Here is a 14,935-nt window from a genome sequence, read left to right as displayed (position 1 = left end):
CTCATCCAAAACTTCTTTTTATAAATTTTAGTGGTATAGTTATAACTCCAAATGTTAAAAAAAGCTAGTGGCAGATTTTTTAAAATGATATATATATATCATATAACTCAAGGTCATTACCAATGTAATTAAACCAATGCTAAATTATTTCAATCACTTCATCTTTCATCCCACAAATAGAGTATAATAATTTAACAGAGTTAATAAAGTGAGTGAATTAGCCTGCCCAGTCTAACCCTCTACAAGACAAAATCTAAATGTTTTGGACCTATAATGGATTCATGAAAAGAAAGAATAACAATTTAAGTTATTACGTCATGGGTTTGGCTTTTCCCTAAAAGCCCTTCCTTCCTCTGCCAAAAATGGTAACTCAGTCAGGATTATTTTTCTATTTTATTGAAGTATAGTTGATTTACAATGTTGTGTTAGTTTCTGCTATACAGCAAAGTAATTCAGTTATATATATGTTCTTTTTTATATTCTTTTCCATTATGGCTTATCACAGGATACTGAATACAGTTCCCTGTGCTATACAGTAGGACCTTGTTGTTTATCCATCCTATATATACTAGTTTGCATCTGCTAATCCCGAATTCCCAATTCTTCCCTCCCCCACCCCTTGAATGACATCTTTTAAAAACTTAAATTTATATACTTTAGGTTATCAAACCAGTAGCTTATGAGATAAGAGGTTCCCGATTTTTATTTATTTTCTTTTTACCTGTGGAACAAAGACTCAGGAATAAATTATCATTAAAGATGGGGTTTGGAAGAATTTGAAAGATAAAAATTTAACTTAGGGTAGAATGATTGGAAGTTATATAGCTGTTCTGTATTCAGTTATAATGGCATTTCTGGCCAATACTAGTAAATAGCAACCTAAGTTAGCCAAAGTTTATTAGTAATACAGTTGTTGAAAGTTTAACTTTCAAGAGTTGTAAGCATTTTTCTAATCATGCTTATCTCTTCATTTAGGGTTGAAAGGAGGAGCAGGAGGTACTGATGGACAAGGAGGTACCTTCCGGTACACCTTTCATGGCGATCCTCATGCCACATTTGCAGCATTTTTCGGAGGTTCCAACCCCTTTGAAATTTTCTTTGGAAGACGGATGGGTGGTGGTAGAGATTCTGATGAAATGGAAGTAGATGGAGATCCTTTTAGCGCCTTTGGATTCAGCATGAATGGATATCCAAGAGACAGGAATTCTGTGGGGCCATCCCGCCTCAAACAAGATCCTCCAGTTATTCATGAACTTAGAGTATCACTTGAAGAAATATATAGTGGTTGTACCAAACGGATGAAGATTTCTCGAAAAAGGTTAAACCCTGATGGAAGGAGTTACAGAACTGAGGACAAAATTCTCACCATCGAGATAAAAAAAGGGTGGAAAGAAGGTACCAAAATTACTTTTCCAAGGGAAGGAGATGAAACACCAACTAGTATTCCAGCAGACATTGTTTTTGTCATTAAAGATAAAGATCACCCAAAATTCAAAAGGGATGGATCAAATATAATTTATACTGCTAGAATTAGTTTACGAGAGGTAAGTTGGTAGGACATAGGATTCTGAAACCAAACAGAATTATGCATGTGATCTTAGGGCATTTATCTAAATAATAGCTAACATTAATTTTATGTTTACTACACATTATTTTTAAAATTTTCATAAGAACCTTCTGAGGTAGTACCACTATTATACCTCATTTATGGATAAGATTATACTTTCTAAGTTTAGTTATTTATACTAACAATTTAAATGACAATTTTAAGTGAATTATATACTATGAGGCCTAGTCTGGATTAACTCTACTCTGTTTTTTACAAGTATGGTTTATGAGATCTGCCCTGTAATCTCATCACCTTAGTCCATGGTTTTTCCAATATTGTTAACTTGGGTTAATAATTATATAACAAAAAAAGTATTAAAAGACAAAATAATTTATGAGGGTACTGCTTTAATACATTAGTTCGTATTTGTTCTATTTTTAGGCACGATTTCTCAAATTGGATTGTAATCCTGCAAATAAGGCCATATCAGTTCCCTGCTTAAAATTGTTAAATGACTCCACATAGCATCTACCACAATGTCTAAATGCTTTATCTTAAAATAAAAGGTTGTTTTTAATCTGATTTCTAACCCTCGATGTATATGCATTTCCCTAAGTTTGATGTATTATTATCTTGTATACCTCTGTGTCATTGTCTGAGCTGTACTCTGTGGAACACTGCTGTTCCTCACTCTACCTCAACACCTGCTACTGGTCCAATGCTTACCCCAAACTTACCCCCTGAAGCTAAGGGGGTAGGTTGGGTGCCCTTTCTCTCACAAAAGACTTCTGCACATACTTCTGTGCCAACTTTATACTGTATTATAATTACTAGTTTGCTTCTGAATTCTCTGTGCGTTCCTTGAGGTGGGGTCTGTGTTCATGGTCCCTATATGCTCAGCCTCTAACAGGAATATATGGCATATAGTAGGTACTCAGTAAATATTTATTGACTAAAACAAAAAGTATATTTCTTGTCCTAATATTTTCCCTCCAGAGAAGTCTGTAGTTGCTCCTATCTTATTCTTTCTAGTCCTGAATTTCTCCCTCTTCTCTTCTCCCATTCCATCCCTGCATCTTGAATGTTGTAATAGCAGCCTCAAACAATCCATTTAATTCCAGGGAAATGTGAAAGACATTCTTTCCTCTGTTTTTCCTTTTCTTTTCCTTCCCCTTCTCCTTTCCTTCTTTTATAAAATGTCTGATTATGTGTGTCCTGAAGGGACTTTCTAATGTGGAAAAAGTCTTATAATTATTGATATTCTTTTGGAGGTTAAAAATTTGCCTTAGAGGTATTGTCCTTTACAGCTGGTAATATTTTTGATTAGACTTTTACATTTTGAAGTTTGTTAATTTTATTTGGTCCATTTTAGGCATTGTGTGGCTGCTCATTTAATGTGCCAACAATGGATGGAAGAACCATACCTATGACAATAAATGATATTGTGAAACCTGGAATGAGGCGAAGAATTATCGGATATGGGCTACCGTTTCCAAAAAATCCTGAGCAACGTGGTGACCTTCTAATAGAATTTGAGGTGTCCTTCCCAGATACTATATCCTCATCATCCAAAGAAGTACTTAGGAAACATCTTCCTGCCTCATAGAATGAAAAACTTTGTTACCCATATTTTGATAAGGCACTGAAAATATAAAAGGACTGGCCATTTACTGATGTAGATGTGAATTCTGTATAAAGACATGTAAATTATTTCGAGGGTTCATTAAATTGCATGAATAGAGACGGGTCAAATAAAAAGGCAAAAGGGATTTTTACAGTTAGAGAAGAAGAGAAAACCATTCACTGTATTTTATTTCATTTCTCCCGAATCAGAAAATTTTAGTATTTTGCTTACATGTAAAACTTGTTTCTGTGGAGTTAGTAGATATATTTCTAATAAAGTACTAGGATATCCAAGTACTTTATTTCTTATATCTTTACATTATCAGTATGATAGGTTCTCATTTATAATGGAAATTTAAATTCTTAACAAAACTATACATGTGAAAGGTATTTCTAGAAAATAAAAACCCAAGTCACTTGGAAATCTGGTTAACTAGATTAAAGTCACCATATGAAATGCTGCTATAGGGCTGGTACCCATAAAAGAATATCCTAATACATATGTTTCACCATTTTGATTTTTAAAGTATGCTGTAGCGTTTCTTAATAACATAGTTGTAATGTTCTTAAGGCAGACCTTTCTTCATAAAAAGGATATTAATGGCAATTTATCTCCTGTGGAAATCCCAATTGGCCTGAATTACTGATATTTTAGAAATAGGTTGTTTTTAAAATGCCATATATAATTTTATGCAAGTTGAGTATATATCTTGGACTTAATAAATTATAGGTACATTTTATTGTCCACTAGTTAAAAATAATTTGTTTGATAATAAATGTGTTTTTAGAGGAAATATTGTTACTTGGAATTAATTTTCCAATTACACAGCCTTCTATAACTTACTCATAATATGCTATATGTACCATATGCAATTTCCCTAAAAAGAATAAACTACCACTATGGTGTTAAACCAAAATATGGGGAAAATAAACACTAACTGCTGCTTATGAATGATGTTGCTACTACTTGTTATGCATATAAATATTTTACTTTTTCATATGTATAGATTGCATTCTTAGGTGTTTTAATTTTTAAAATATATTTACATTTAAAAAGTTATTCTGTTTTCTGTTTTATAGCTATAGTAAGAATGATATTTTGAACCAATGTTTTTGGTTCAAAAGTGATTTTCAGGATGATTGGTATACAAGGTATATTGGACCCTATCACCTTTCAGCAGAATATTGTCTTCTTTTAGAAATTCAATACATAGGTTTTAATCACCACATACTTTACCACTTTATGGAGATATAATTCACCTGCTAAAAAGTTTACCCTTGGGGCTTCCCTGGTGGCACAGTGGTTGAGAATCTGCCTGCTAATGCAGGAGACACGGGTTCGAGCCCTGGTCTAGGAAGATTCCACATGCCACGGAGCAACTAGGCCCGTGAGCCACAACTACTGAGCCTGCACGTCTGGAGCCTGTGCTCCGCAACAAGAGAGGCCACGATAGTGAGAGGCCCGTGCACCGCAATGAAGAGTGGCCCCCACTTGCTGCAACTAGAGGAAGCCCTCGCACAGAAACGAAGACCCAACACAGCCAAAAAAATAATAAAATAATAAAATAAATAAATAAATAAAAGATGGGGCATTTCAACATCTTCTCTCACTTAGACATAAAAAAAAAAATTTACCCTTTTAAAGTGTACAATCCAGTGGTTTTAGTATATTCACAGAGTTGTGCAACCACTTTCTAATTCCAGAACATTTTTATCACCCCAGAAAGAAACTGAATAACCATTAGCACTCACTTCCCATTCCTCCAGCCCCTGGCAAACACTAATCTACTTTCTGTCCCTATGGATTTATCTATTCTGGACATTTCCTATAAATGGGATCAAACAATGTTTGGCCTTTTTTTTTTTTTTTTTTGTCTTCTTTCACTTAGCATAATGTTTTCGGGGTACATCCATGTTGCATCATGTATCAGTACTTTGTTTCTTTCTTTATGGTGGAATAATATTCCATTGTATGGATATACCACCTTCTGTTTATCCATTCATTAGTTGATGGGCATTTAGGTTATTTCCACTTTTTGGCTATTATGAATAATGCCACTATGAACATTTTTGTACAAGTTTTTGTGTACGTAATTTTTCAATTCTCTTGGGTATATACCTAAGAGTAAAATTGTTGGGAATAACCATATACTTCAGTTGCAAGTGGAAAATGCTTGAAAATACCAGAGAATTCAGCTAATCATGCATATTATTCCATCTAATTCATAAATGATTCCTTTATAAATTTTCTCTGACATTTACAACTCCTTAGGGAAGTACGAACATCATGGAAATTTTCTCACAGGTCTAAAAAGATAAGAGCTGAAAAGCATCAGTCAGAGTGGTAGGTGTGGTTTCTATTTTAAACCCACTGTCATTTATTGTAATTTTCTTGATTAAGCATTTTCTCCCAAGTTAAATAAATGATTTGTAGTTTAGATAGATGGATAATCTTTGGATTAAAAAGTATTTTTTTAAAGTACAGAATTATTCTTCTAGTAGTAAAATTAATTTGCATTGCTATATAAAAACAGTATATCAATATTTTTCATGTCTTTCAGTATATCAGTATCAAATAATGCCTTAGTTTGTAGTAAGTGCCCAATTTTTATTTATTGAATTTAACTTAATGTAAGAGTTTTAAAGTTTTCTTATTTACTTAAGTTATGAAGGTACTTTTGATTTTAAAATGTTCTCTTTAAATTCAACCAGGTTCTTGGATACCTGGAATAGTTCTGAAGTACTGTGGATCTCAGTAAGCTAATTGATAAACATGTTTACCTACCTTTCCTACAACTAAAATTTGATTGGTACATCATCTCTGTAGCTGTTAGAATTTTGGTTTATGTGAATGTAGTTCTTAAGCCATTCTTATAAAGAGGAAACTGGAGATTTGGGAAAAGAAAAGGAGAGTAAAGTGAATGACAGAGGAAAATGAGAAGTTTTGGACTCAACCTTAAGCATGAGAAATAAAACCAGAGGCAAAGAACTCCACTCCTGTTTCTGTTAGAGGGGTGACACCGAGATGAGACAAAAAATCTGCACCAGAAGTACTACTGTGACACTAAATTATAACAGGAGATCTGTATCAGAGAAGAGCTTGGGAAATATTTAGTTACGTTTAATAGGTTAAAGGTTGCACAATATTTTTAATCGAAGTATATATTTTGCATCTCTCTGGGACTGGGAATGAAGGGGTTCAAGAGATGGGATTAACTGAGAATTCTAAAATCTGAAAAATATGAAACATTTGGAATGAGGCTAGGCTTCTTTTTTGCTTAATTGCCTTTCTTCATATACCTGTTATGTCTAACAAAGGAAAAATAAATTTGCAAGCATCTTACTGAAGCTGTGAGAATGAGCGATCCTGAAAAGTTGCTAGTAAGCAGGGACTGGCAAGCCATATTTATTCCTAGTTAAAGACTATCACTGCTTTTACTTCGTGCAGCCTTCATTTTAGTGAGCATAAACGCTGACTTCCGGGCGCAGCCCACTCTCCCCCTCGCCACCCCCACTCCCCGGCCTGCCGCAGCCCACCCGAGGGCTGTGCAGCCCCCAGCCCCGGCAGGGGGGGCCCCCCCGCTCTCCCCCGCTCTGCGCGGCCCTCCTCCCCAGCCTCCTGTAGGACTGGGTGCCAGCTCCGGGCCCACCCACCTCGCGCGCCCCTCGCCCCGTCCCTCCGGTTGAGTTCCCCACCCCAAGCCCAGGAACACACGCGCCGACCACCTCCCCCCGCCGCAACCTCCAGCGACCCCACCGCCCGGGCCTCTCCTCTCGAATCCCCGGGCTCTTCGTGCCCTTCGGTGCGTGGGATCCCCACTTCCTCACCCACCCCATCCCGCGCACTCACGGGCTCTCCCGGTGAAGCGCCCAGGCCCGCGCTCCCCAGCGCCTCAGCCTGGCTCAGGCCGGCCGCGCCGACTCACCGGCCGGAAGGGAGGGCGGGGCGCTGGGCCTTCTCAGAGTGCCTGGCCGCTGCGGCTGGGCTACCAACCCCGGCGTCCCCAGGTCAGAGTCCCGCAAAAGCGTTAATCTAAAAACCGCTTGACTAAGATGACAATTGGGTTGGAAACGCGTATGCCCCAGGCAGGGGCTTCTGAGAGTCTATTTTTCCGTGGGCTAGCTTCAGTTGGGGGCGGGGGGGGCTTTGATTATTTTTGTCTGTTTCTTCAGAAACTTTCTTTGAGTTGGATTGCTTCTGAACCAGCTTCTAACTTCCAGCAAGTTGTTCCCGTTCTGTGGTGTTTATGGAGGGGCGGGGCGGGGGAGTGGAGTTTGAAACCATCCAGAGATTTCCTGTTTGAGGGGTTGTTAAGGACAGAAGGTCAGTTACAAACCGCAGGGTGGCCAGCAGGTGCCCAGGTGTGACCCACACAGCCCGGATCAGCCTCTGCCGCTGCCTCTGTATTGGGAGGGGGTGTGTGTGTGTGTGTGTGTGTCCGCAGGGTGGCCAGCAGGTGCCCAGGTGTGACCCACACAGCCCGGATCAGCCTCTGCCGCTGCCTCTGTATTGGGAGGGTGTGTGTGTGTGTGTGTGTGTGTGTGTGTGTGTGTGTGTGTGTGTGTGTGTGTGTGTGTGTGTGTGTGTGTGTGTGTTTCCTGTTTGCCTTACTTGGATTTTCTGACTTTTCTGTAACCTTGCTTTGCCTTTGGCGAGGGTGGGGCAGAGCTGGGGGAGGAAGCATAAACTAGAAAAGAAAGGAACTCCGATATTTTCAAGTTTGGATTTTAAAGTCTCAAATCCAAAAAAGAAAAAGAAAAATCTGACTTCTTAGGGTTCCATTTTTTTTTCTCTGTAACAACTGAAATTCCTCAGCTAACTGTGTTCCTACCGAATGCTTTGAGAAACATACCCCTCTCAACTGGGGAAATTATATTTTACTCTTGGTTTTATAAATGACACTCCCTTACTTATTAAAGCAACCTGGAAAATTGGCACAGCCCACTTCAGAGTAGTAATTATACAATAGAACTAGTTAAACATTTTATGCATTTTTTCCCAAAATATTTGACTCATAAATCTTGAAGGAAATTTTTCAGAAGTTAAAACTGGAACCCTTAACTGAAAATGGGGCCTTAGTATTATTTAAAAATTAGTTGCTGTATTATATAGGTTTATTCTCATTAAGTTTGTAGAAGGTATACATGATGACCAAGTGGGATTTTTTCTAGGAGTGCAAGACTGGTTTAGTGTTTGTAATTTCTCCAATACAGCATTGTTCTCACTCATCTCCTTTGTGTTGTTGTTGGCAAATATACTACATTTCTATATATTATGGTCAATACATTATATGTATGTTGTTTTATACAATTACTTTCTAAATCAGTTAAGAGAAAGAAAGGAGAGGAAATAGGACTTGCATTGTGTTCTATAATTACATAATTACCTCTACCAGTGCTCTTTGTTTGTTCATGTGGATTTGAGTTACTGTCTGGGGCCACTTGCTTTCAGCCTGAAGATCTGTTAGTATTTCTTGTAATGTGGGTCTGCTATCAACAAATTCTCTCAGTTTTTGTTTATCTGAGAATGTCTTTATTTTGCCTTCATTTTTTGAAAGATAGCTTTGCTGGATACAGGATTCTTGGTTGACAGATTCTTTTCTTGGAGCACTTTTAACATCTTATCCCACTGTCTCTGGTCTCCCTTATTTCCAGTTATAAGTAAGCTGATTTTATTGGGGTTCTTTTGTAAGTGATGAGTAGTTTATCTCTTGCTGCATTCAAGAGTTTCTCCTTGTCATTGGCCATCAGCATTTTTACTATGATGTCTATGGATCTCCATGCTTATCCTCTGTGGAGTTTGTTGACCTTCGTGGATATATAGACTAATGTTTTTCAATAAATTTGGGAAGTTTCCAGCCTTCCAGCCTTCCTTCCTTCCTTCCTTCCTTTCATTCTTTCTTTCTTTCAGTCTTTCTTTTTTTAAGATTTTTTTTTTTTGATGTGGACCATTTTTAAAGTCTTTATTGAATTTGTTACAATGTTGCTTCTGTTTTATGTTTTGGTTTTTTGACCATGAGGCATGTAGGATCTTAGCTCCCCAACCAGGGATCAAACCCGCACTCCCTGCATTGGAAGGCAAAGTCTTAACCACTGGACTGCCAGGGAAGTCCCCAGCCATTATTTCTTTAAATATTTTTTCTTCTCCTTTCTTTCTCTCCTCTCCTTTTGGTACTCCAGTTTTGCATATATTGATGCATTTCATGGTGTTCCACATTTCTCCAAGGCTCTGTTCATTTTCCTTCATTCTTTTTTCTCTCTATTCATTCTTCATTCTCTCTATTCTATTGAATTGCATAAACTTCGTCTGTCTTCAAGTTTGCTAATTTTCTTCTCCTGCCAGTTGACATCTACTGTTGAGCCCCTCTAGTGAGTTGATTATTTCAGTTATTGTTGTTTCAGCTCTAGAATTTCCACTTTGTTCTTTTTCATAATTTCTCTGTATTGACATTCTCTGTTTGATGAGACACGGTCATCATATCTTCTGTAATTAATCATGGATTCCTTTTGTTCTTTGAACATATTTATATTGTTTACTTTGAAGTTTTTAAATCCAACATCTGGTTGCTTCACATGCAGTTCTTGTGCCTTCTTACTTTCTGGTGTAGGGGTCATATTTTGTTTCTTTGTATGTCTTATTATTTATTTATTTTTTTATATTAAGCATTTTCAATAATATATTAGAGCAACTCTAGGTACTGGTCCCCACCTTCTTTTAGGACTTGTTATTTACATTTTTAGTGACTGGCTGAATAAGTTAGTAAAGTCCCACTGTGATGGGAAGCCTCTGATGTTGTTCTTCAGAGGATGCAGCCTTGAGTATGCTCAGTCACCCTGGGATGACAGTGGTTTTAATAAGGCTTTCTTTGTCTCTTTCCCTGACCACACCCTGCTGTTAAGCTACACTAATTGCTGATTGATACTCTATTGTTTTCAACAATAAATTGGGCCATAAATTGCTCCACAAACTGATCAAATTAGATTCCTTTGAAAGGATAGTTCTGAAATTTTGAGATTTGTTCTGACCCTAGGAGGGCTCCTCCCACTTTTCTCTTTCCTCTCTCAGGCAAACTAGTGCTGACAGGTAGGAACAATGTTGCCGATCTTTCTGAGTGACACCCCTGCTTTAGGAGCTTAGTGCTGCTGGGTGGGGGGCAATTTGAGAGTGACACCAGGTTTCCTCAGCTTGTCTCTCCAAGCATGGAAACTCTGCCCCATGAACCAGTATAAGGGCCCTGAGGGCTCCAGTATCCTCAGCTGTGCTGCTCCCAAGGTAGATCCTCCGTCCTAATGTGGGAGTAGAAGGAGGGATCCCCCAACTCTCCCGCACACTCACCCAGAACTTAGCCTCAGCCACAGGTAATGGGACAGGATGAGAAATACTGATGTCCTGCCTTCCCAGGAAGATAACCCTCTGACTGGGTTATAATTCCTCCCACTGGAGGAACAGGATACTCCTGGCTGTGCCCGTCTGGAGTGGAGTTTCCATCTCACTGAGTTGGAAGGGGGAGGAATAGTGTGGGTCTTTGTTCAAATACCACAGGTTCTCACTATTCTTACAAAATTTTAGTAGCTTTTCTTTCCTTCTTTCTTTCTTTTTTAAAAAATATTTATTTATTTATTTGGCTGAGCCAGGTCTTAGCTGCAGCACGCGGGATCTTTAGTTGCAGCATGTGGGATCTGGTTCCCTGACCAGGGATCGAACCTGGGCCCTTGGCAGTGAAAGCGCGGAGTCCTAACCACTGGACTGCAGGGGAATTCCCTCTAGAGATTTTATTTATTTTTAAAATATTTAATTAATTAATTTATTTATTTTTGCTGTGCCGGGACTTAGTTGCAGCATTTGGACTCTTAGTTGCATGCATGCAGGATCTAGTTCCTGAACCAGGGATTGAACCCGGGTCCCCTGCATTGCGAGCTTGGAGTCTTACCCACTGGACCACCAGGGAAGTTCCTCCCTCTAGAGACTTGAAATAGTTGTTTTAAAAAGTAATTTTCACCAGTTTCACTGGGGAGTAGGTCTGCGGAGCAGCACATTACTGTCTCATACCGGAGCCTCATAACGTTTAAATCCTAACAGATTTAAAAAAGCTTCTTGAAAGGGTGATAGGTAAGTTGCTTGTAATATGTTTTTTATTATTAATTAATTGATTGATTGATTGATTTTTGGCTGTGTTGGGTCTTCGTTGCTGCGCACGGGCTTTCTCTAGTTGCGGCAAGCAGGGGCTACTCTTTGTTGCAGTGTGCAGGCTTCTCATTGCAGTGGCTTCTCTTGCTGCGGAGCATGGGGTCTAGGCGCATGGGTTAGTAGTTGTGGCTCACAGGCTCTAGAGCGCAGGCTCAGTAGTTGTGGCGCACGGGCTTTGCTCTGCGGCATGTGGAATCTTCCTGGACCAGGGCTCGAACCTGTGTCCCCTGTATTGGCAGGCAGATTCTTAACCACTGCGCCACCAGGGAAGGCCTGTAATATGCATTAGTTGTTCATATTAGTGCAATTATTAAAATGCCTAAGCTAGAAATGATGTATTTTAACAAATGTCTTTGGAGAAAGAAAATGGATACGCCTTTATTTTTTTATGAGTAATTTTTTTGCTTACTTCTGAAAGCTGAAATAAAGTACATAATAATATAGTACTAGAGGGTGGTCTGTTTAAAATATGATCCACTAATGAAGGAAAGCAAAATGTTGGTGGGAAGAATACTATTAGACATCAGGTTTTATCAATAACTAACGTTTGTAACCTTGGGCAGGTAATTTAACCTCTCTGTTTAGGTGTTTTGTTTTGTTTTGTTTTTTATAAATAACCCAGTCTGTGGTTTGTCTTTTCATTCCCGTAATAGTGCCTTTCACAGAGCAGTTTTAATTAATTAATTAATTAATTTATTTTTATTTTTGGCTGTGTTGGGTCTTCGTTACTGCGAGTGGGCTTCTCATCGCGGTGGCTTCTCTTGTTGCGGAGCATGGCCTGTAGGCACACAGGCTTCAGTAGTTGTGGCTCGCAGGCCCTAGAGCGCAGGCTCAGTAGCTGTAGCTCACGGGCTTAGTTGCTCCGTTGCATGTGGGATCTTCCCGGACCAGGGCTCGAACCCGTGTCCCCTGCATTGGCAGGCAGATTCCCAACCACTGCGCCACTAGGGAAGCCCTAGGTGTTCTTCACTGATAAAAAGTTTAGTAAGATGATCTCTAAGTCCTAGGACACTTGAAAATATTGTATTTCTAACAAGGAGAATTATGGAGTGATGACTTCCAAATTTTATTTTATTTTCAATTTATTTATTTATTTATTTATTTATTTTGCAGCAGGTCAAATTTTTAAAATTAGGGTACAATGCTATCTATAGTGTATCTATAGAAAAAAGACTGGAGAAAAGAAACCAAAATGTTTAACAGTGATGATCTTGAGACTGTGGGATTAAGGATAACTGTTGCTTTCATTTTAATTTTTAAATTAAAAAATTTTTTTTCTTCAAGGAGCACATGCTACATTTATAGACATAAAGTTGTTTTATAATGACCCCTGTTTAAAGTCACATTGTATTAAACAAGAGAGGGGACAAATGTCTTCAGAGGTTGATTTGCTTGTCCAAAGTCTCACAGCCAGTATTCATTAAACACATTTTGACTGGTACCTACTCAGATGCCAGGTGCTGTTCTGGGCCTGGGAAAGGCAGCAGTGGACACAGACAGCTGGACTACACTTCCCAGCCTCCCTTGCAATTAGGTGTGGCCATGTGAGTAAGTCTCCTCCAGGGAATGTGAGCAGTGTGCTACCTTCTAGGGCACATAGAACCTGGCTCGTTTTTCCTACCAAGTCTAGAATTCTAACATTGCTAGGACCCCAAAACACCGTGTGTGCCCTTTCCAATTTTAACCTCTTCCTTCCCTCCCTTACAGGTAACCAGTGACCTGATTTTACAATAATCTTTTTCTGGCTTTTTGTATACTTTCCTCTTCATTCTAACAATATAGTTGGTTTGTCAGTATTTCAGTGTTACATGGTGTGATTCATACTTTCTTTTGTGTTTTGCCTATTGCTTAATATGTCTATGAGATTTATCCATATTGTTGCCTGGAACTGGAGTTCGTTTTTATTGCAGGATACTATTCCATTGTATGACCACACACCACCTACCAAAGATGGATATCTGGGTTGTCTTCGGGTCTGGCTTACCATGAATAATGCTGCTGAGAAAATTTTTGTCCATTGCCCTTGGCACACATGTGCACAGATTTCTCTAGGGTAAAGACCCACATGTCTTAGGATGTGTCCAAGCTCACATGATAATTTCTGTTCTCCAAAGTAGTTAAAATTGTATTGTCAGATCTCTTATATACTGAGTATAAAACCAGCATCTCATTGTGCTCTTGTTTTGCATTTCCTTGATTACCAACAAGTGAGCAGTTTTTCACATGCTTATTGCTCATTTGTATTCTCTCTTTAGTGAAATCACTATCCCTGTCTTTTACATTTTCTATTGGGTTATTTCTTATTGTAGTTCTTTATATTCTGGATATTAATTACTTGTTGGCTAAATGTGTTGCAGATATATCCTTCAAGTTTGTGGCTTGTCCTCTGTTTTCTTCATGGCATTTTTTGGTGAATAGAAACTCTTAATTTTTATGTAATCTGGTTTCTCAATCTTTTCTTTTATGATTTAGACTTTTTGTGTCTTCAGAAATCTTTACCTACCCTGAAGTCCAAAAGATATTCTTTTATATTTTCTAAGAGTTTTCAAGGTTTTAAAAAATCTCATTTTAAAAATTTTAATCCACCTAGATATGCTTTTTCTGTATGGTGTGAGGCAGGCCTCCAGTTTCATTATTTCCATCTGGATAACAAATTGTCTCAGTATCAGTTATTCAACAGACCATCCTTGCCTCAGCTGATCAGCAATGCCACCTTGGGTATTTCTAGGAGTGAACATTGTGGTGGGTCCATCAGATTTCAGCTCTGGGTTCAGGCAACAGGGAACTTGAAGAGCTGGAGGGAGGGAGGGAAGGAGGGGTGGGGCAGAGGGTGCAGCAGGAAAGAGGGTGTAGGGTGGGGGCATCCAGTGAGCATTCGTGTCTGGAGCCCCAGCCCAGCCTGAGCTGGAGCCTATGACTACCTTTTTAAAAAATAAAAAATTTGACCTCATGGGTTCTAACAAAAGATTTAATTTTCACACATTGTTTTTATTTAAAAAATGTCAAGGTATCAAAATAAAATTTATAATTTTATTTTTAAAACCTTCATTTAGTCATTAAACAAGTATTTACTGAGCATACTGAGTGTATATCACTGTTGTAGGTGTTGGGATATAGTCCTACCACTAAAAACCTTATGTTCTAATCACAGAACATTTTTAAAAAGTTAAAGAATAATGTATTTTTTTGGATGATGATAAACATTAAGAAAAAGAGTGATAATGGGTAGGGAAAGAAGAGTGCTACTTTTTAGGTAGAGCAGTCAAAGAACGTCTCTTTGGGAAGAGTGACATTTGCACTTAGACCTCAATGATGCAAAGGGGGCAGCTGTCCATGACCTGGTAGGAAAGCATTTAAGGAAAAAGAATAGCAATTACAAAAGTCCTGAGATGGGAACCTTTATTGAAAAGAAGAAAAATACATTTAATTAAGATTTGCTTCCTAATTTTCAAATAGTGTTAATATTATGTTTCCTATTTCACACCAAAAACGCAGAAGATAATGTCAAAGAAAGAAAATGGAACTAGAAGGTGTCAAATGTTGACCTCTGATCCTGGCTTTCGGAGCTATAGAGC

At 38.4% G+C, this 14,935-nt stretch overlaps 1 protein-coding gene across 1 annotated transcript in view; it reads left to right on the top strand.

Moving 5' to 3' along the window:
* DNAJB4 (DnaJ heat shock protein family (Hsp40) member B4) overlaps positions 1-4,188 on the top strand; it is a 40,180-nt gene extending 35,992 nt beyond the window's left edge. Inside the window, exons 3-4 of the mRNA XM_061186420.1 lie at positions 976-1,544; positions 2,922-4,188. Of these exons, the coding sequence (XP_061042403.1) occupies positions 976-1,544; positions 2,922-3,155 (803 nt within the window). The 3' untranslated portion in view covers positions 3,156-4,188. The remainder of the gene's footprint in view (positions 1-975; positions 1,545-2,921) is intronic.
* Positions 4,189-14,935: the final 10,747 nt, after the last annotated feature.

The sequence above is a fragment of the Eubalaena glacialis genome, chromosome 3, assembly GCF_028564815.1.
Source record: "Eubalaena glacialis isolate mEubGla1 chromosome 3, mEubGla1.1.hap2.+ XY, whole genome shotgun sequence".
NCBI lineage: Eukaryota > Metazoa > Chordata > Mammalia > Artiodactyla > Balaenidae > Eubalaena > Eubalaena glacialis.
Note: the sequence above shows the minus strand (reverse complement) of the source record. Positions and strands in the feature narration are given on the sequence as shown.